The sequence below is a fragment of the Mizuhopecten yessoensis genome, unplaced genomic scaffold (assembly GCF_002113885.1).
Source record: "Mizuhopecten yessoensis strain PY_sf001 unplaced genomic scaffold, ASM211388v2 scaffold11073, whole genome shotgun sequence".
In the NCBI taxonomy this organism is placed as follows: domain Eukaryota; kingdom Metazoa; phylum Mollusca; class Bivalvia; order Pectinida; family Pectinidae; genus Mizuhopecten; species Mizuhopecten yessoensis.
In genome coordinates this window covers 40,567-65,066 of record NW_018408866.1, presented here as the reverse complement: position 1 = coordinate 65,066, position 24,500 = coordinate 40,567, and the positions used below count along the sequence as shown (strand labels likewise).

General features: G+C 35.1%; 1 protein-coding gene across 1 annotated transcript; it reads right to left on the bottom strand.

Moving 5' to 3' along the window:
• Positions 1-445: 445 nt before the first annotated feature.
• LOC110465408 lies at positions 446-14,295 on the bottom strand. Its single transcript, XM_021521198.1, has 9 exons — positions 14,220-14,295; positions 7,473-7,594; positions 6,321-6,447; positions 5,612-5,733; positions 5,161-5,222; positions 4,074-4,187; positions 2,139-2,242; positions 1,501-1,740; positions 446-1,250 (listed from the first exon to the last, which is right to left on the bottom strand). Exons 1-9 carry the CDS (start codon positions 14,259-14,261, stop codon positions 1,002-1,004), a joined length of 1,182 nt encoding a protein of 393 aa, XP_021376873.1. The 5' UTR covers positions 14,262-14,295; the 3' UTR covers positions 446-1,001.
• Between the last annotated feature and the right edge of the window lie 10,205 nt (positions 14,296-24,500).

Genomic DNA, 24,500 nt, shown 5'->3' with positions numbered 1-24,500 from the left:
GTTTGTTACAACATTGTCGTGTTTCTGTTATATTTACCAAGAGACTAGAAAAAACTGTATATATATTGGGTTTCCTTATTGGTTTTCGGAATGTGATATTTTTCATGTATATATATCCTACCATTGCACGCAACGCTTCTTTTATACTATTTACATTGCTGCAAAGAAACTCATCCACAAGAAAATGTTAATTATTTGTTGACATTTCATACCAATTGTAAGCTTTCTTCTCTACCAGATATATATATAAATTTTGTCTACTTCTCTGCAAAATTCATTCATTTATCAAACCTGAAAACCTGAAAAGCTAAAGCGAAAAGGGTAATAGATAAAAAGCTTCAAAACACGACAACATTAAGTGTCAGTGCTGGGTTTGGACGTACATATATTACAGGTTAAATTCACGAGGCATGATCGTTTACACATAACACAACAGCCATTCTTGTTAGTATTTTATTTCATATTCACCATTAACGTTACGAATACACAAATAATATCAAATGTGTGACTTTGAATATCAACTCACTGCTAAGAATAAGTTTTGTTGTTTTTCTCAATACATTCATTTCGTAGAACGAACATACCTATCTATCTATATCACACATACACTATGTGCATCACTGTCTAACGTAGTAAATGGGACCGTTATATACAGATCTCTACATCTTATACTACATATACAAGTCTTATATCGTTATGTTATCTATAGTCTATCTTGTACCAACGTCATTGTTTGTGTCTTCTTCCTGAAAACTCATTTGTCGGGTAATAGGTTAGGTTTTACTAAAAATAGTGTTTTCTCTTATCAAGGGTTACAGAAAAAAACATCCTTACTGAATATATAGTAGTATAGTTAAAACTTACATAATTATATAATTATATATTATCTAGAGATATAAGATTCGAATATCGCACGCTCGAAACATACATTTAATCTTAATCAAACAGATATACATCATATAATCACATGCTATCGCTGATTGATATCGTATTTTATATATCTACATATGGTTATAGCGGTCGGAATTTCCGTCAAATTCAGTAAAATCATATGAAGCCATTTTCCTTTTCTTTTTGTATTTTTTAGAGGGAGTGCGCTCCTTTGGTGTTGGTTGTGGTAGAGTCAGAGGTGTGGCTGTGTTCTCACTCTGGGACATGGTGGCCGCGTTAATGAAGAATGTGTCGACAGCAATGTGGTAGTTCTCTCCCGTCGTCCGACTGAAGTCCGACTCATTATTCACGTCCCTTTCCTGTAAACATTTTGTGTACTCACACTGAATATCGTGGTGATACAGACGATATTATAAGTATAAGTGATGCACTGCTATGGCTGATAAATGCTTTGTTTTGTGATAAAATGATTGCCTACGACAACAGAGTGCAACCTGTATATTTTCAGTAAATAACCACTCAATATCTATGTTTTTAAAGGAGAAAGAGCATTATGACTGTTACAAGTGGGTTCATAGTACATATACAATACCGAAATCAAATGCTTACCCTTTTGCTGTGTTTGCCAGATTTCCTTTTGTTCTTTCGTTTCTTTTTAGATTTTGGTGTGTTAGTGTCAGCCACCATCTCTATCTGATAGCAACTAGTATCACTTCCGCCGTCGCCATCGATAACGTCCTGGACGACCGGAAGTGGCCCGGACTTCATGTATTCTTCATATCGGAGTGGTGCTGGATAAACAAGTTTTTCTGTCGTTCGCGGAGAACTCACCACGGCAACCACAGTCTCCTAAGGAAGAACCCAGCCATATAATTTTAATTAAACACCTAATTATGCGAGTATTATGCTTCTGATATATATTTGTGAAATCTCGTTGGAATTGTTTTAATATCGCATTGAGACCTTGATTGTAACTAGGGTTTCAGTGTTGGTTTGTATTATTATCATCATTCGTCTTTCATATTTATGTTATTGCCATTAAGCGTACTCTTTGCACGTACGTGAATTAAAATTGTAATAAGTATGACTCTATATAATTACATATGTGACTCTATGTTATAATAAACAGTGTTAACATGTCATATTGCCATACACTAGCTGTGGTATTTTCAACTGCAAGCTGCTGGTTCAATTCAATTCGAAATATTTAATTGATTACCAAGCTGCTGGTTGTGCTTTGTGACTACCTTTTTCTTCTTTTTGCAGCACAGACAGATGATGATGACTAGGAAAAGGATAAGAACTGCTACTCCTAGGGCGATACCGAAGGCTCCAGCAGCAGGAAATCCATCTTTAATACATTGTATAAAGCGTATTCAATATTCACAAGTACATACAAAAGACAAACTGATGAGCATAAACATAATCGGCATCTATCAAGGATATCATTAAAATGGGAGCAAACTCAACTTAAACTGTAAGCCAAAGGCTAACTAATACCCCCGCTGCTAAAGACACCAGAACTGTAAGGTAAAGGCTTGCTAAGGCAAAGCATTGCAAAGCAATCCATAGTCTCCAACCAGTAACAAGTATTCCACACAAAGGGGCATACCTCCATCAAAAAAGGTCGAAATCCCAAATTAAAATGCCGGTGCACAACTACATAAGATACTCATCATTCATGCAAAGTTTCAATGAAATCCACCTGTTAATTAGTTTTCCGGACAAGTTACTGCGGAAGACATCCAGACAGACAAAAGTCCAGACAGACAGACAGACAGGGGGATTCCAGTAGACCCCCCCCCCCTAACTTAGTTGCGGGGGTATACAAATACCGAATTAACTGCAGTATGTAAACAACATATGTCCGGGATGTAGGGGTGTTACTATCGAAAAAGGGAAAATTTAAGTTAGTAAAGTCGTATCGTTCTGCTCATCGTACATCTGGTAGTAATACTGTAAGTAAATGTCAAGGAAACCGGTCGAAGTAGATGAGTCTATGTATTGTCCATTCATTTTAAGCTAAGCAGGGTGTATACAATCGCTAATGAATTGTTTAAATGACAGCAAAACTTCCATATATCTGATTGTGAAATTGAAGGACTTGGCTAAGTTACCAGACCTGATTTTCCCTTCAATAAATTCAGCCTCAATAAAAGATTGGAATAACTATCATTTATATAGATCATCTGTGTACTATTATTATGACTGTCGCCAATAATAACGTTATCATTATGACATCTCAAATATAAGTAAAGCGTTTCCATTTTATTTTAGAATATGTATCAACACTGAAACATCCTTCAAGTGTTTCATATAAAGTATCTTTAGGAGTATACCCATCCTTTTCATCAGCTTATGATATCTTAAGGTGAACACCTACCCCTGTCATCAGCTTTTGATACCTTAATGTGAACACCTACCCCTGTCATCAGCTTTTGATATCTTAATGTGAACACCTACCCATGTAAACACCTTGTGAGATCTTAATGTGAACACCTACCCCTATAAACACCTTGTGATATCTTAAGTGTACACTTACCCCTATAAACACTTTGTGAGATCTAAAGGTATACACCTACCCCTATAAACACTTTGTGAGATCTAAAGGTATACACCTACCCCTATAAACAATTTGTGAGATCTTAAGGTGTACACCTACCCCTGTCATCACCATTTGATATCGTAAGTTGTACACCTACTCCTGTCAACACCTTGTGAGATCTTAATGTGAACACCTACCCATGTCAACACCTTGTGAGATCTTAAGGTGTACACCTACCCCTGTCATCAGCTTGTGTGATCTTAAGGTATAAATCAACCCTTGTCATCACCTTATGAAATCTTAACGTGTTCACCTGCCCCTGTCGTCACCTTATGATATCTGAAGGTGTACACCTACCCCTGCCATCGGCTTATGAGATCTTCAGGTGTACACCTACCTTTGTCATCACCTTATGATATCTTAACGTGTTCACCTGCCCCTGTCATCGGCTTATGAGATCTTAACGTGTTCCCCTGCCCCTGTCATCGGCTTATGATATCCTATCGTGTCCACCTGCCCCTGTCATCGGCTTATGCGATCTTAACGTGTTCACCTGCCCCTGTCATCGGCTTATGATATCCTATCGTGTTCACCTGCCCCTGTCATCGGCTTATGAGATGTTAACGTGTTCACCTACCCCTGTCATCGGCTTGTGAGTTGGCTTTGAACGGTGTAGGAAGTGGCTTTGCGGTAGGTGCAGGACGTAACGTAGACACAACAGCTCGGAGTGTGGTTCTTTTTGTAGATGTAGCTGTTAAAACACACATAGGTAACATTATAAATAGAGTATTACTTGGCTGCCAAAACACACATTCATAATATTGATAGAAAGTGTATCACTTGGCCTCCAAAACATTTATAGAAAATGTATTTTTGGCCGCCAAACACACAAACATAACATTTTTATTAAGTGTATTAGTTGGCTACAAAAACACATGTTCACAACATTTGTTATATCTCTATTCACTGTAATATGAACACCGTAATTAAGATATTCAGACTGTCTGGAAGTGGTCATTGGTTAGGATAGACCTTTCTGGAAGTGGTCATCAGTTAGGATAGACCTTTTTGGAAGTGGTCATTGGTTAGGATAAACCTTTCTGGAAGTAAACATGAATACCTTTCAGGTACGATTATCAGTTTGGAGACAGTGATATGTATACAAAAGTTTAATATCTTGGCAAAACATATGTTTGCGATGTTAGATGAATGAATGAAACAGGTTTCCATATGACGAGGTTTAAGGTATCTTGGTTGTGGTTTGCGTTTTCGCAACGCAAAAGCTATGTTTACTTCAGTAATATGTTCATCAGACAGATATAGGTATTGCCTCCGATAGCTATAGTGTAGCAATAGCTAAGGTCATAGGTTAAACATCTAAGGTCAGGTGTTCAATAGCTAAGGTCATATGTTAAAGATCTAAGGTCAGGTGTTCAATAGCTAAGGTCAGAAGTAAAGCACAACACCTTCAGTCAGTATACTTAGGAATTTCATCGGACATAGCTTACCGTCTATTTATGGCGCCAAACATTCAGGTTTCATTTGATAAAAGATTATATTAACCTGATAAGAGACAAACGTGGCTATATTTTCAGCATCAACATGCATCGGTCGTATAATAGAATTATTTTATAAACAATTGTTAATTATATACAATGAATTTACTTCCTGGCTTATAGACGTGACATCATCAGCTAATTAGTAAGTAAATTGAATGAACTCACTGCTGGCTGTGCTGGGCGAGGAGGTGAGAGTAGATACCGATTTTGATATCTGCACTTGGAAACTGTGGGGAAAAACGTATACTGTATAGGAATTAGTTATACAAAACCACTTTATATTTTTACTAGTAAAAGTATATACAAGTGAAATTAAACAGGTTATCAATGGATGAGGAATCTAAGTGGGTCCGTAATAATATAATACATTATTTGTTGAACGTATAGTTTTGAACACGGAAATATTGTTTTATGATATGTAATTTGAGGTCATGTGATTGTGAAATAGATATCAAATTGGTTTGGATGAGCGTGGGAATATTTCACACGATATTTCCTATGTTCATTGAAAATTGAATTTTTACACTAATACATGGCGCTCTACCTGAACTTTTTAAATGTCATACTTTGCTGATGGATGGTGTGGTGATCATAAGCGGAAGTGAGTAATAGATACCTTAGAGAACTTCCGGTGATGAGATTTGTGCTCGTGTAGGTGAAGTCCCAGCAGCTGTCTCGGAGACTGGAGCCGCAAGTGCTGGTAGATCCGGGTTGTGGAAAATACACCTTGATGTTCAACTAAAATGGAAAGTATTGATGCAGGAAACCATGTATAGGTGCATTGTTATGATTTAAGTGATGAAAGTAAGCATGCAAAACCAATAATATACAGAGGCTAGTACAGATAGAGAGTAGTAATTAACTTACTTAGTTCTATACACGTAAATTTCTCAATCGTTGTTAGTTGAAACACTTCACATATCATTTGTATACAGCAGTTTTGTTAGACATATGTAAAACTATTCTGAGCTGTTTTGTTATATATATGCGTTTAATAGTTAATATCGTGTTTGGTTAAATGTTTGGGAAAATTTATACCCGCATATTTTGTTAGATATATGGGTAAAATAATGAATAACTCTTTTTGTTTCAACTGGGTTGACTATTTTTAAAGATAAATTAACAGATGTCTTAGATAATTGGTAATTTATTGAACTGTTTTGATAGATATAAATAAAATTGAATCTTAAATGTGCTTACCAGTATCTCCCTTTAATCAAACATATAGTTTGGTGTTTACCAATATTCTGTCAATACTTCAAACAGATTATGGTTTGTTATCTTTCATTAAAACTTATACACACAGTTCATGCATGAGTACGTACTATAGATTTGAGTTGTGGTGGGTAGTCTAAACTCAGCCCCACATTGTTACCGGCCAGTGATGGGCTGAGGATGATCACGTCCTGGCAGTTCGTGTTTGGACAAGTTGTGGTGTGGATAGGGCACAACCTGAGAGGGGGAAAATCCAAAACAAAAATAAGCGCTTCAAGTCCTTTGTAAAGTAGATTATATGTTGTCAATACTATAGCAAACATCAGAAAATCATTTTTTTAAATATGAAACAGGTACAAATTAACTCTTACACAGCATTTAGTAGGAACCTATGTAACAACTCAATAGATTGTTCAAAATAGCATTGACACTGATTGCAAAAGGCAACTACTTCCCATAAAGCAAACAGCTGGTTGACGGAGAAAACGAATGCTCATTTTAGGTGCCTCTTTTCTTCGTATTCCTGTTATTTGTCTATTTCTGTTACCTCGGAGAAAACCCCATTCTTGACAGTCTTAATGTCAGTGTTGAACACAGTCTTAATTACTCTGATGAGAATTTATACAGTTGTGTGATAGCACGTCGCACCAAAAATATCGTGCGCACATCGTGCATACATCGTGCGCACAACTGTACGATTTAACAATCGTTCGCCCCGTTGTGCCCTTCTTTCCGAAAATACGCGATTTGATACCATTGGTTGATCAATATTACGGTTTAAAACATATTCGGCAGGCTCGCACGACATAAGGTACACGTTACACATATGTGGTGTGTGCACGATGCGTGTGCAGTAATATAACTTTCTCTTAGATCAATTATTGTAGACTTTTTCTTTCATAACTATCATTGAAACAAACATACTATATGAATTATGTTGCAGATGTATGTTGATATTTAACTGTGTATTAAACAGGCTATAATGTGGGACACAGTCACGTATCCATGGGACATTTCTAAACACCCAAATGATTGATTTGTATCCACATACTCCACCATTATCTTAGATAAGGTAACACGTACCCACATACTGGGTAAGGCATGGGATGGGTCATACTGGGTAAGGCGTAGCCAGATACCCCGTAAGTACCCCAGACTGGTCAGACGTACCCACCTACTCCTTACTTATCTCAGACTTGGTGAAACATATTCCTCATTCTTACCCAAACTTTGTGAGACACGACCACATATCCTGCACTTACCTCAGACTAGGTAGGACGTAGCCACATATTCGTAATGAACATGGGTAGAGGGGACAGGAGTACCGGATATGTGATATCACGACCTGCATCTGTTGGCACTCTGCATTGTGAACAACGCCTATCTGAAGTATAATAATCCTCTCATGAATCCCACATATAGCCTGAATATTGTCTCAAAGACAGGTAAGAAGGGTTCATTACTGTACAGAACAACAAAAATCAATGACCCTAAGTACCACTTTATACTATGGAGAAACAATGAAGCTATATAGATGTGTCGGAAAGTTCAAGGACTTTTACATATATGTATTTAGAAGTACACGTTTATATAAGAAAATTCTATAGTTATATGTTCATATTTTGGCAAAGACAGAGTTTAAGCAATATTATTTAGACTTTCCCATTTTTTCCATTCGGTATTAAATTTCAATAAAAATAATTCACTTTTATTAACAGCAATATATCTCTGAGTATAATATGTGTCCTTGATAAGGTTCCCAAGTGCAGCTACTAACAATGACATTTGTAAACATCTCGATTTATAAATATATTGTTTTATAATAAGAATTATGGTATGATCTACCCTACTACTGATACTAATTTGATTAAATAAACCGAATGACGTCATTAATATGACTATTACTGTAAATATAGCTGACGTCATTAAAACGATTATTACTGTAAAACAATACATTGCTGACGTCATCAATATGACCATTACTGTAAACATAACTGACGTCATCAATTTGACATTTATCGTAAAACAGTAAATAACTGACGTCATCAATATGGATATTACAGTTAAACAGTATAAAATTGACGTTTAACCGTACCAGCTGACCGCGAAAGACGACTCCATGTAGGAGGTAGTCACATATCCATACAAAATAGCTACTTACCCAAAAGATTGATATGTATTCACATTCTAATATATGACAAAGTACACCTTAACATATATAGATAGATATTATACAGAACACCATAACAGATATATTATATAGAACACCATGACAGCTATATTATATAGAACACCATGGCAGATATATAATACAGAACACCATGACAGATATATTATATAGAACACAATGACAGATATATTATATAGAACACCATGATAGATATATTATATAGAACACCATGAAAGACATATTATAGAGAACACCATGACAGATATATTATACAGAACATCATGACAGATATATTATACAGAACACCATGATAGATATATTATACAGAACACCATGACAGACATATTATACAGAACACCATAATAGATATATCATACAGATGACAGATATATTATATAGAACACCATGCTAGATGTATTATATAGAACACCATGACAGATATATTATAAAGAACACCATGACAGATATATTATACAGAACATCATGACAGATATATTATACAGAACACCATGTCAGATATATTATATAGAACACCATGACAGCTATATTATATAGAACACCATGGCAGATATATTATACGGAACACCATGACAGATATATTATACAGAACATCATGACAGATATATTATACAGAACACCATGTCAGATATATTATATAGAACACCATGACAGCTATATTATATAGAACACCATGGCAGATATATAATACAGAACACCATGACAGATATATTATACAAAACACCATGACAGATATATTATATAGAACACAATGACATATGTATTATACAGAACACCATGACAGATATATTATATAGATCACCATGACAGATATATTATACAGAACACAATGACAGATATATTATATAGAACACCATGGACAAAGTACACCTTAACATATATAGATAGATAGTATACAGAACACCATAACAGATATATTATATAGAACACCATGACAGCTATATTATATAGAACACCATGGCAGATATATTATACGGAACACCATGACAGATATATTATACAGAACATCATGACAGATATATTATACAGAACACCATGGCAGATATATTATATAGAACACCATGACATATTATACAGAACACCTTGACAGATATATTATATAGAACACCATGATAGATATATTATACAGAACACCATGACAGACATATTATACAGAACACCATAATAGATATATCATACAGATGACAGATATATTATATAGAACACCATGCTAGATGTATTATATAGAACACCATGACAGATATATTATATAGAACACAATGACATATATATTATACAGAACACCATGACAGATAGATTATATAGAACACCATGACAGATATATTATATAGATCACCATGACAGATATATTATACAGAACACCATGTCAGATATATTATATAGAACTCCATGACAGATATATTATATAGAACACCATGTCAGATATATTATATAGAACACCATGACAGCTATATTATATAGAACACCATGGCAGATATATTATATAGAACACCATGGCAGATATATAATACAGAACCCCATGACAGATATATTATACAGAACACCATGATAGATATATTATACAGAACACCTTGACAGATATTTTATATAGAACACCATGACAGACATATTATACAGAACACCATAATAGATATATCATACAGAACACCATGACAGATATATTATATAGATCACCATGACAGATATATTATAAGGAACACCATGACAGATATATTATACAGAACATCATGACAGATATATTATACAGAACACCATGGCAGATATATTATATAGAACACCATGACAGCTATATTATATAGAACACCATGGCAGATATATTATATAGAACACCATGACATATTATACAGAACACCTTGACAGATATATTGTATAGAACACCATGACAGATATATTATATAGATCACCATGACAGATATATTATAAGGAACACCATGACAGATATATTATACAGAACATCATGACAGATATATTATACAGAACACCATGGCAGATATATTATACAGAGCACCATAACAGATATATTATATAGAACACAATGACATATATTTTATACAGAACACCATGACAGATATATTATATAGATCACCATGACAGATATATTATACAGAACACAATGACAGATATATTATACAGAACACCATAATAGATATATCATACAGATGACAGATATATTATATAGAACACCATGATGGATATATTATATAGAACACCATGACAGACATATTATACAGAACACCATAATAGATATATCATACAGAACACCATGACAGATATATTATATAGATCACCATGACAGATATATTATACAGAACACCATGGCAGATATATTATATAGAACACCATGACATATTATACAGAACACCTTGACAGATATATTATATAGAACACCATGATGGATATATTATATAGAACACCATGACAGACATATTATATAGAACACCATGAAAGACATATTATATAGAACACCATGACAGATATATTATACAGAACACCTTGACAGATATATTATATAGAACACCATGACATATATATTATATAGAACACCATGATAGCTATATTATACGGAACACCATGACAGATATATTATACAGAACACCATGACAGATATATTATATAGAACACCATGGCAGATATATTATACAGAACACCATGACATATATATTATATAGAACACCATGATAGCTATATTATACGGAACACCATGACAGATATATTATACAGAACATAATGACATATATATTATATAGAACACCATGACAGATATATTATATAGAACACCATGCTAGATATATTATATAGAACACCATGACAGATATATTACACAGAACACCATGGCAGATATATTATACAGAACACCATGACATATATATTATATAGAACACCATGATAGATATATTATACGGAACACCATGACAGATATATTATACAGAACACCATGACAGATATATTATATAGAACACCATGACAGATATATTATATAGAACACCATGACAGATATATTATACAGAACACCATAATAGATATATCATACAGAACACCATGACAGATATATTATATAGATCACCATGACAGATATATTATAAAGAACACCATGACAGATATATTATACAGAACACCATGACAGATATATTACACAGAACACCATGACATATATATTATATAGATCACCATGACATATATATTATAAAGAACATCATGACAGATATATTATACAGAACACCATGACAGATATCTTATACAGAACACCATGATAGATATATTATATAGATCACCATGACATATATATTATAAAGAACATCATGACAGATATATTATACAGAACACCATGACAGATATATTATATAGAACACCATGACAGATATATTATACAGAACACCATGACAGATATTTTACTGAACACCATGACAGATATATTATACAGAACACCATGTCAGATATATTATATAGAACACCATGACAGATATATTATATAGATCACCATGACATATATATTATAAAGAACACCATGACAGATATATTATACAGAACATCATGACAGATATATTATACAGAACACCATGGCAGATATATTATACAGAACACCATGCCAGATATATTATATAGAACACCATGATAGATATATTATATAGAACACCATGACATATATATTATAAAGAACATCATGATAGATATATTATACAGAACACCAGGACAGATATATTATACAGAACACAATGACAGATATATTATATAGAACACCATGACATATATATTATATAGATCACCATGACAGATATATTATAAAGAACACCATGACAGATATATTATACAGAACACCATGACAGATATCTTATACAGAACACCATGACAGATATATTATACAGAACACCATGACAGATATATTATACAGAACACCATGACAGATATATTATACAGAACACCATGACAGATATATTATACAGAACACCATGACAGATATATTATACAGAACACCATGACAGATATATTATACAGAACACCATGACAGATATATTATACAGAACACCATGACAGATATATTATACAGAACACCATGACAGATATATTATACAGAACACCATGACAGATATATTATACAGAACACCATGACAGATATATTATACAGAACACCATGACAGATATATTATACAGAACACCATGACAGATATATTATACAGAACACCATGACAGATATATTATACAGAACACCATGACAGATATATTATACAGAACACCATGACAGATATATTATACAGAACACCATGACAGATATATTATACAGAACACCATGACAGATATATTATACAGAACACCATGACAGATATATTATACAGAACACCATGACAGATATATTATACAGAACACCATGACAGATATATTATACAGAACACCATGACAGATATATTATACAGAACACCATGACAGATATATTATACAGAACACCATGACAGATATATTATACAGAACACCATGACAGATATATTATACAGAACACCATGACAGATATATTATACAGAACACCATGACAGATATATTATACAGAACACCATGACAGATATATTATACAGAACACCATGACAGATATATTATACAGAACACCATGACAGATATATTATACAGAACACCATGACAGATATATTATACAGAACACCATGACAGATATATTATACAGAACACCATGACAGATATATTATACAGAACACCATGACAGATATATTATACAGAACACCATGACAGATATATTATACAGAACACCATGACAGATATATTATACAGAACACCATGACAGATATATTATACAGAACACCATGACAGATATATTATACAGAACACCATGACAGATATATTATACAGAACACCATGACAGATATATTATACAGAACACCATGACAGATATATTATACAGAACACCATGACAGATATATTATACAGAACACCATGACAGATATATTATACAGAACACCATGACAGATATATTATACAGAACACCATGACAGATATATTATACAGAACACCATGACAGATATATTATACAGAACACCATGACAGATATATTATACAGAACACCATGACAGATATATTATACAGAACACCATGACAGATATATTATACAGAACACCATGACAGATATATTATACAGAACACCATGACAGATATATTATACAGAACACCATGACAGATATATTATACAGAACACCATGACAGATATATTATACAGAACACCATGACAGATATATTATACAGAACACCATGACAGATATATTATACAGAACACCATGACAGATATATTATACAGAACACCATGACAGATATATTATACAGAACACCATGACAGATATATTATACAGAACACCATGATAGATATATTATACAGAACATCATGACATATATATTATATAGAACACCATGACAGACATATTATACAGAACACCATAATAGATATATCATACAGAACACCATAATAGATATATCATACAGAACAACATGACAGATATATTATACAGAACACCATGTCAGATATATTACACAGAACACCATGCTAGATATACTATATAGAACACCATGACAGATATATTATATAGAACACCATGACAGATATATTATATAGAACATCATGACAGATATATTATACAGAACACCATGATAGATATATTATTAAGCTTTTTTTCATATACTGATCATTTTTAACACGGGCTAAGCATCAATATAAAACGCCAAGACCAGAAACACGAACTGTTTTTTTTTTGTTCCTGAGTAAAATGATAGAAAGAAGTTCAATATACCTTACTTATTTATCAACGTAGATAATACATTTTTAACCTACCACGAGTAAGAGTAGAAGCCGCCATCCTGCGTGTATCAGCATTGTAATGAGTTTAACTCCGATTCCATACCTACACCTACTTTATGGTAATAGGTGCCTAAGTATATGATATAGCAGTTATGCCCTGTTTATGAAATCTGTTATCTATGTTGACATTAGCGACCGCCCTGCCGACAATATGCCCAATAAGCACCCTGGTACTAGACAATCCGACAGATATATCCCACCAGTAAATGATGTCTTTAGTGTCAGATTTTTTAAGGATAGGATTAGTGTTTCTAACGAGTAATTATGTTTTTATCTTTTAATGCTACAAAAAAATGTTCGGACTGATTATTTGTCACAAAGCATTGTTGTCAAGGACGCTATTCAAAACGTATAGAATGGGTCTTTCTTTTTTATTTGACGAATCAATCTAAATGAAAGAAAGTAAGTATTTTTAAAGTAGTACTTTTGGTAGACTAAACGTTTCGCATGTCTCTCCTCCAATGAATCAAGAAGCGCACTATTAAAATCATGTAATCCGAATAAATCATTTGTCCAATGAAAAACGTTGTTTGCTTAAGTAAGAAAACCATTTTCGTAAAAAATTAAATAAAAACTAGTTAAGCAGGAATTAAAGTTGGGGATCAAATATCCTGATGGTGACTATTACGTATCAGTGTTAGTTTTTTGGGGATCCAATTAAAAGTAACATTATAGCATTATCGGGTAAAGCTAGTCACTCCTCGAACTAGACATACCAACACCGCTGTTGTTTGTTTAGACCTGACGTGTTTCGTTAAATATGTACTTCAACTTCCCGTTGAATTAAGATGTATACCTTGAAGTAATTTGAAAATAAATATACAAAATTTTAAAGCTGATAAAATTATAGGGAGATTTAAACTGTCAAGATATTTCCGTTGTTATTGTTCCCACGCCAAAATTCGCGGCCTCTCATTTCGGCGACGTCATAGACCACACAGACTAACTGAGTAACGTGGTATAGTTATTCATGAACTCTATCCGAGTATCGGGATCTACTTATTCGGATTCAGATTCTTTATTACTTGTGTTTTACAGCACATCGGAGAAAAGACATAGCATATTCAGTATTTACAAAACAATACAAAAATTTCGTAAGGATGATTGTACAACATTACAACATTACATACTATTATACATGAACCTTATGAATAGTAGTCTTACACAATCACATATGCATGAACTACGATCTTATTTCATATTATGATGCTAGACACAATAATCCAATTACTATCCAATACATTATACTATAGCACATCACAATTTGATATCACAAATCGTAACCGTGCATTTGTATACAGTGCTGTATAGTATACTATAGTATACCATACTTGTTCACGCTATAAGTACTGATAGCACAGTTACTGTAATACAGTTAGCATAAATGCATTAATATACAATGGCATTCATTATAATCTTTCAGCATATAACAAAGGGTTACATAATTTTATACTGCTCATCTATAGGCTTACACAAGCGGTAGTGTAAAGAAAAACATATCAATATTACTGTATAACACGAAATGTTCGGGGGTGCTTTCCTTCGTGGTTTGAAGCCTTTAAGATGGTTTCGTGGTACAAACTTTCGTGGATATCCTATGTTAACAAACAGTAGACACGTATATCATTCAAATTCGTTGTATTTATTTTCGTGGTTCAATAGCAACTATGTAAACCACGAATGTTTAAACACACTACCATCTGTATTCCATAAAAAGTTTGATCCTAATTTGTTCAGCTCGATTTGAATATTTGATGTCCAACTATCAATTAATGTTACCCTTTCGTCAAAACATGAGTAAAAAATACAATTATTTGTAGCCTTCAGCTTTAAACAATATTTAAGAATTTGGAGCTTCCTACAGGCCGAAGGTGGTAGCCGTCCTAGGTCATAGTTTACTAGACTATAAGGTGGTAGCCGTCCTAGGTCATAGTTTACTAGACTATAAGGTGGTAGACGTCCTAGGTCATAGTTTACTAGACTACAGGCCGAAGGTGGTAGCCGTCCTAGGTCATAGTTTACTAGACTACAGACCGAAGGTGGTAGCCGTCCTTGGTCAANTGTCTTTAGTGTCAGATTTTTTAAGGATAGGATTAGTGTTTCTAACGAGTAATTATGTTTTTATCTTTTAATGCTACAAAAAAATGTTCGGACTGATTATTTGTCACAAAGCATTGTTGTCAAGGACGCTATTCAAAACGTATAGAATGGGTCTTTCTTTTTTATTTGACGAATCAATCTAAATGAAAGAAAGTAAGTATTTTTAAAGTAGTACTTTTGGTAGACTAAACGTTTCGCATGTCTCTCCTCCAATGAATCAAGAAGCGCACTATTAAAATCATGTAATCCGAATAAATCATTTGTCCAATGAAAAACGTTGTTTGCTTAAGTAAGAAAACCATTTTCGTAAAAAATTAAATAAAAACTAGTTAAGCAGGAATTAAAGTTGGGGATCAAATATCCTGATGGTGACTATTACGTATCAGTGTTAGTTTTTTGGGGATCCAATTAAAAGTAACATTATAGCATTATCGGGTAAAGCTAGTCACTCCTCGAACTAGACATACCAACACCGCTGTTGTTTGTTTAGACCTGACGTGTTTCGTTAAATATGTACTTCAACTTCCCGTTGAATTAAGATGTATACCTTGAAGTAATTTGAAAATAAATATACAAAATTTTAAAGCTGATAAAATTATAGGGAGATTTAAACTGTCAAGATATTTCCGTTGTTATTGTTCCCACGCCAAAATTCGCGGCCTCTCATTTCGGCGACGTCATAGACCACACAGACTAACTGAGTAACGTGGTATAGTTATTCATGAACTCTATCCGAGTATCGGGATCTACTTATTCGGATTCAGATTCTTTATTACTTGTGTTTTACAGCACATCGGAGAAAAGACATAGCATATTCAGTATTTACAAAACAATACAAAAATTTCGTAAGGATGATTGTACAACATTACAACATTACATACTATTATACATGAACCTTATGAATAGTAGTCTTACACAATCACATATGCATGAACTACGATCTTATTTCATATTATGATGCTAGACACAATAATCCAATTACTATCCAATACATTATACTATAGCACATCACAATTTGATATCACAAATCGTAACCGTGCATTTGTATACAGTGCTGTATAGTATACTATAGTATACCATACTTGTTCACGCTATAAGTACTGATAGCACAGTTACTGTAATACAGTTAGCATAAATGCATTAATATACAATGGCATTCATTATAATCTTTCAGCATATAACAAAGGGTTACATAATTTTATACTGCTCATCTATAGGCTTACACAAGCGGTAGTGTAAAGAAAAACATATCAATATTACTGTATAACACGAAATGTTCGGGGGTGCTTTCCTTCGTGGTTTGAAGCCTTTAAGATGGTTTCGTGGTACAAACTTTCGTGGATATCCTATGTTAACAAACAGTAGACACGTATATCATTCAAATTCGTTGTATTTATTTTCGTGGTTCAATAGCAACTATGTAAACCACGAATGTTTATACACACTACCATCTGTATTCCATAAAAAGTTTGATCCTAATTTGTTCAGCTCGATTTGAATATTTGATGTCCAACTATCAATTAATGTTACCCTTTCGTCAAAACATGAGTAAAAAATACAATTATTTGTAGCCTTCAGCTTTAAACAATATTTAAGAATTTGGAGCTTCCTACAGGCCGAAGGTGGTAGCCGTCCTAGGTCATAGTTTACTAGACTACAGGCCGAAGGTGGTAGCCGTCCTTTGTCATAGTATACTAGACTATAAGGTGGTAGCCATCCTAGGTCATAGTTTACTAGACTATAAGGTTGTAGCCGTCCTAGGTCATAGTTTACTAGACTACATGCCGAAGGTGGTAGCCGTCCTAGGTTATAGTTTACTAGACTACAGGCCGAAGGTGGTAGTCGTCCTAGGTCATAGTTTACTAGACTACAGATCGAAGGTGGTAGCCGTCCTAGGTCATAGTATACTGGACTATAAGTTGGTAGACGTCCTAGGTCATAGTATACTAGACTATAAGTTGGGAGCCGTCCTAGGTCATAGTATACTAGACTATAAGTTGGGAGCCGTCCTAGGTCATAGTATACTAGACTATTACATGCTCTTTTGTTTACACCCAGCTACATGCCGAAGGTGGTAGCCGTCCTAGGTTATAGTTTACTAGACTACAGACCGAAGGTGGTAGCCGACCTAGGTCATAGTTTACTAGACTATAAGGTGGTAGACGTCCTAGGCCATAGTTTACTAGACTACAGGCCGAAGGTGGTAGCCGCCCTAGGTCATAGTTTACTAGACTACAGACCGAAGGGGGTAGCCGTCCTAGGTCATAGTTTACTAGACTACAGATCGAAGGTGGTAGCCGTCCTAGGTCATAGTATACTGGACTATAAGTTGGTAGACGTCCTAGGTCATAGTATACTAGACTATAAGTTGGTAGCAGTCCTAGGTCATAGTATACTAGACTATAAGGTGGTAGCCATCCTAGGTCATAGTTTACTAGACTATAAGGTTGTAGCCGTCCTAGGTCATAGTTTATTAGACTATAAGGTGGTAGCCGTCCTAGGTCATAGCTTACTAGACTACAGACCGAAGGTGGTAACCGTCCTAGGTCATAGTTTACTAGACTACAGACCGAAGGTCGTAGCCGTCCTAGGTCATAGTCTACTAGACTATAAGGTCGTAGCCGTCCTAGGTCATAGTTTACTAGCCTACAGGCTGAAGGTGGTAGCCGTCCTAGGTCATAGTATAATAGACTATTACATGCTCTTTTGTTTACACCCAGCTACATGCCGAAGGTGGTAGCCGTCCTAGGTTATAGTTTACTAGACTACAGGCAGAAGGTGGTAGCCGTCCTAGGTCATAGTATACTGGACTATAAGTTGGTAGACGTCCTAGGTCATAGTATACTAGACTATAAGTTGGGAGCCGTCCTAGGTCATAGTATACTAGACTATAAGGTGGTAGCCATCCTAGGTCATAGTTTACTAGACTATAAGGTGGTAGCTGTCCTAGGTCATAGTTTACTAGACTATAAGGTTGTAGCCGTCCTAGGTCATAGTTTACTAGACTATACGGTGGTAGCCGTCCTAGGTCATAGTTTACTAGCCTACAGGCTGAAGGTGGTAGCCGTCCTAGGTCATAGTATACTGGACTATAAGTTGGTAGACGTCCTAGGTCATAGTATACTAGACTATAAGTTGGTAGCCGTGCTAGGTCATAAGATACTAGTTTGATCCTAATTTGTTCAGCTCGATTTGAATATTTGATGTCCAACTATCAATTAATGTTACCCTTTCGTCAAAACATGAGTAAAAAATACAATTACTTGTAGCCTTCAGCTTTAAACAATATTTAAGAATTTGGAGCTTCCTACCGGCCGAAGGTGGTAGCCGTCCTAGGTCATAGTCTACTAGACTATAAGGTCGTAGCCGTCCTAGGTCATAGTTTACTAGACTATACGGTGGTAGCCGTCCTAGGTCATAGTTTACTAAACTACAGACCGAAGGTGGTAGCCGTCCTAGGTCATAGTATAATAGACTATTACATGCTCTTTTGTTTACACCCAGTGACCGAAGGTGGTAGCCGTCCTAGGTCATAGTCTACTAGACTATAAGGTCGTAGCCGTCCTAGGTCATAGTTTACTAGACTACGGACCGAAGGTGGTAGCCGTCCTAGGTCATAGTATAATAGACTATTACATGCTCTTTTGTTTACACCCAGCTACATGCCGAAGGTGGTAGCCGTCCTAGGTTATAGTTTACTAGACTACAGGCCGAAGGTGGTAGCCGCCCTAGGTCATAGTTTACTAGACTACAGACCGAAGGTCGTAGCCGTCCTAGGTCATAGTCTACTAGACTATAAGGTCGTAGCCGTCCTAGGTCATAGTTTACTAGCCTACAGGCTGAAGGTGGTAGCCGTCCTAGGTCATAGTATACTAGACTATAAGTTGGTAGCAGTCCTAGGTCATAGTATACTAGACTATAAGGTGGTAGCCATCCTAGGTCATAGTTTACTAGACTATAAGGTGGTAGCTGTCCTAGGTCATAGTTTACTAGACTATAAGGTTGTAGCCGTCCTAGGTCATAGTTTACTAGACTACATGCCGAAGGTGGTAGCCGTCCTAGGTTATAGTTTACTAGACTACAGGCAGAAGGTGGTAGCCGTCCTAGGTCATAGTATACTGGACTATAAGTTGGTAGACGTCCTAGGTCATAGTATACTAGACTATAAGTTGGGAGCCGTCCTAGGTCATAGTATACTAGACTATTACATGCTCTTTTGTTTACACCCAGTGACCGAAGGTGGTAGCCGTCCTAGGTCATAGTATACTAGACTATTACATGCTCTTTTGTTTACACCCAGTATTCTTTTACAAAGTAAGTGTGCACTTCTTCTACATCCAAAGCTTTGTGAAACCCCAATATTTCTGAGCTGTAACCATAATTCTATGAACGAATATGTCGAAAACAGATACCTGCGTCTGAATATTAAAATTGTGATATTTGTAACTTGCTTTTGAGGGAGTAATATGCTTTTCCCCCTTGATCAGCTACCTGTTTTTGTGTAACATTTAATTTTCCATTGTAGTTGAATATCAAACCAAGATAATTTTATTGATTAACTAAATTGAAATCAAACTTACAACAAACACTTCTCATTGCTAGCTTGACATCGTGACATTTACCTACTCAATGACAATACATATTTTCTAACCATCGCGCAGTTATGACTGAATTGACCAATACTTCCCCATTAGTACCATAAGTGTACAGCTGAATGGCTGCTCTAAAGCACATTATCTCTCGACTCTGTGGACGGCTTAATCCTTCTTTATAAGTGGTTAGTCTTTCCCCTAGTATTGACGTTTTGTTCTATCTTGCTCATGAGTTGACACTTAGGCATAATCTTCCTTTTTGTTGATGTATAGTATAATTTCTTTCTTTTTGTGTTACCTCTCTGATGCATTTTGTCCTTTTGGCCATATGGTACGCTGTAACATGTTTCACCATTGTATGATATTGTGGTACATTTTTTTCATTATGGTACTTTACGGCATATTTTTCCCTTTTCTAGTGCATTGACGTTGTGATATTTATTTTGTTTCGCTTATGTGTTGACGCTGTGGTATATTTTGTCATTACGTGATGCTGTGGTATTTTGACCTGGTGTGAACGTTGTGTTATGTTATGTTCTGGTATTGTGGCATACAATTGATTCGATTTCTCACTTCAATTGTCTCGATTGTAGTACATTAAATGACAGATATGCGGCGCTGTATGCCATTGTCCTAACACAGGTAACACTCATACTTCCTGTAATGCAGTACTGAATCAGTGCTTTGTTGAAATAGCGAACCAAACAAGATAATGTGTGTGCCCTACTTGTAGTCTGGGTCGTTATGTATAGAGAATGGTAATACCCTATTATAACCCGGATCAGGCCGGGACTCCTCTGACCAGCCCGAGAACTAACGGACGTTAGGGCTTTTATACGAATCGAGGTCTGATACATGTCGTGATGAAGGAAATGGCACTTGGACCTGTTGATTAGTTTCAGTATGTATAGCCTAATGTGAGTCGTTTTAAGGTTTAGATAGCACACGGAAACCCAATCCCCCACATCCTTTGTTGATTGATGAAAACAAAATTATGTTAGGTGTACAAAGCCGTTTGAAAGATGGAAAAAAGTTGTTCCACAACATTCAAAGTCACACAAAAAGTGTTTTCACCCAAAACACACGCTATATATCATTCACTGTGCAATTTTCACCATATTCATGAGACCATGTCACCAACAGACGAAACGTAATGTTGAAGCAATGCCGGGGTATCAGGATATAGATGTACAGAATCCCTAAAGTGTTCAACATTGACTATATGACACTAAATGTCCAGGCACAGTGTGATAGACTGGAACAGAATGTATGACGTATTTTTTTTCCATATTATTATCGTTATACAATCCTATTTGTAAGGTGTGGGTGAACCTATTGCAATAGTATCGTGTTTATAAGGTGTAGATGTCACCGACCGAGATCGTCTAGGTCAGAACCCTTATCATTGGGATTGGTGTTAAAACGGATGCCACACTTAGTAACGTGAAAATGTTTTACAATAATCGATTTTGTGATCGTTTGGAATATATATGGTCTATGTTAAGATGACGAATTGGATAATTAATTCTCAAATATGTAGAGATTATCGTACAACAAGGCGTAGTTGATGCTTTTCCACGTTCATCAGTTATGTAATTGTAAAGTATATCTGAGGTTGGCAGTAACCACCGGACTATAGATATAAACTTAAATGAGTGTATGATCGGCCTGGTGAAGATGTATTATTTATAGCGATGCATAGTAACTGTATGTGTGAAACGTAAGGAACTGTCATAGTTACCTGCTTCTTGTCGCTTAATCAACAGGACACCCTATACAGCAGTAGAAGTGACCAATGATCAACGTGCTCAAAGTTCTATTTGGTTTATTTTAAGAATTTGTTGTAGCTATATTTGGACCTAAACTAAGGTGATCAAAGTAATTTAACATGTTTGAGAGGTTTAGATTGACTTTTGGTAAAAATGACACCCCTTTGATCATATAATCATAGAGGTGTTTTTTAACCGAAAGTCGATCTAAACCCCTACGCCATGTTAAATTACACTGAACACCTTAGCTAACTTCCAAATATAGCTATAACAAATTAGCAGGTCCCTGTGGTCCCCGCCTCTAACTGTTTAGATAATAAAAAGCTATAGACGATAGGCAGTCCTCTCTCCGGTCTAATAAAAAAGAGACTCAATATAGTTGACTATAGTGTTACATTAATAAGAAGCTGAAGAAGTGATATAGTCAATGCCCCTCCCCTATCTATTTAGTTCAAAAGAAGACCCTATCTCTTTTAAACTAACAATAAATAGAAGACGCTAGATAGCAAATGTCCTTCTACTAGATTGTATCAGTAACACTTATCAGTATCAAAAGACTTAAGGTAGTACCCTCAACCATCAATTAAAATAAAAAGATATAATATCCAGTGTCCCTCCGCCATCTGTTTATTGCACTGTAACACTGTACTTTACTAAATACATACTCGTTGTTTTATTTTTTCCTTTAGTTGATATAATTGTGTTTAGCAGTGGTTTTCTGTGTCTCGATAAAAAAGCAGGTTAATCCGAAAGCTTGACAACCTCATACTGTCTACAGTGTTGGTATGACTTCCTTGCCCCATAGACCACCTTAAATAATTAGTATCCTATAAACAAACGTTTGTAAGGAGCCAGTGTTACCTCTGCGATTACATTCTGTGACCCATATATATCTATTCGGACGGAATTCCATAAATAAGAGTAAATAAAAAGGAGAATTCCATTAATAAGTAAGTATTAATTAAGTTGATATTGTAAGACTAAAGTGGAAAGGAGAACGGTATTATCGGAGTATAAATAAAAAATCGTTGATGAGTATTGTGAAATTCCGGTAAAGGAAGAGTGAAATAAGATGTGGGATTGTGAGCGTGCAGTAGTTTGACATAGGTTATCATTACTAGACAAAAAGGTTAATGAACACACTAAAGACATGAAACTTTGTCTTTAGTGTAAAACACATATAAGTCTGTGTTCAGTCATAACACTATTGATTGTTCGATTTAATTATACAACATTTTCTCCCTGAAACTGATCGATTCTATTGTTTACTGACAGCGGTCAAGTACAAAAGTTTCGCTCTGACATATGGTCTTGACAGATGTTTATCATCTGATGGATGGCAATATCCGGTTTCTAGCAGTTAGGGCTTGTTTGAACATCTATTGTTGATTTCTGTTAAACCGTAATAATTTCACTTACCAAACTTTTGTTAGTTCCGGTACTGCTAACTATACTTATGATACTTTTGCACTGCAATGATTCCCCCACTCTCGTTTAATGAAGAAAGGGGAGAGATGACTATAAAACGGGGATGGCCTATTTACAGTATCATTAACACTACAGATCGGTATAACTACCGTTGTGTTATCCTACAAAGGCTATACCGACCACTTACAGGGACCACGGAACCAAATCAAATATAGATTGTGGGTTTTCCCTTTTGCGCAGAAGATTTAATAGGAAGGTAAATGCCTTGGGGCCTGCTGGTTGGATATTTAAGTGGCAGAAGTTTCAAAAGTTTTATGTGTTTTATATATAAATGTAATATGCATAAAAAAGTCTGCTTTTGTCTT

Coding starts and splice junctions, on each gene's coding strand:
- LOC110465408 (XM_021521198.1), bottom strand. CDS start 14,261: ATGCTGATACACGCAGGATGGCGGCTTCTACTCTTACTCGTG. Junction 2,243..4,073: donor CTCACAAGCCGATGACAGGG/GTAGGTGAACAC, acceptor AATGTATTAAAG/ATGGATTTCCTGCTGCTGGA. Junction 1,251..1,500: donor CTGGCAAACACAGCAAAAGG/GTAAGCATTTGA, acceptor AAATGTTTACAG/GAAAGGGACGTGAATAATGA.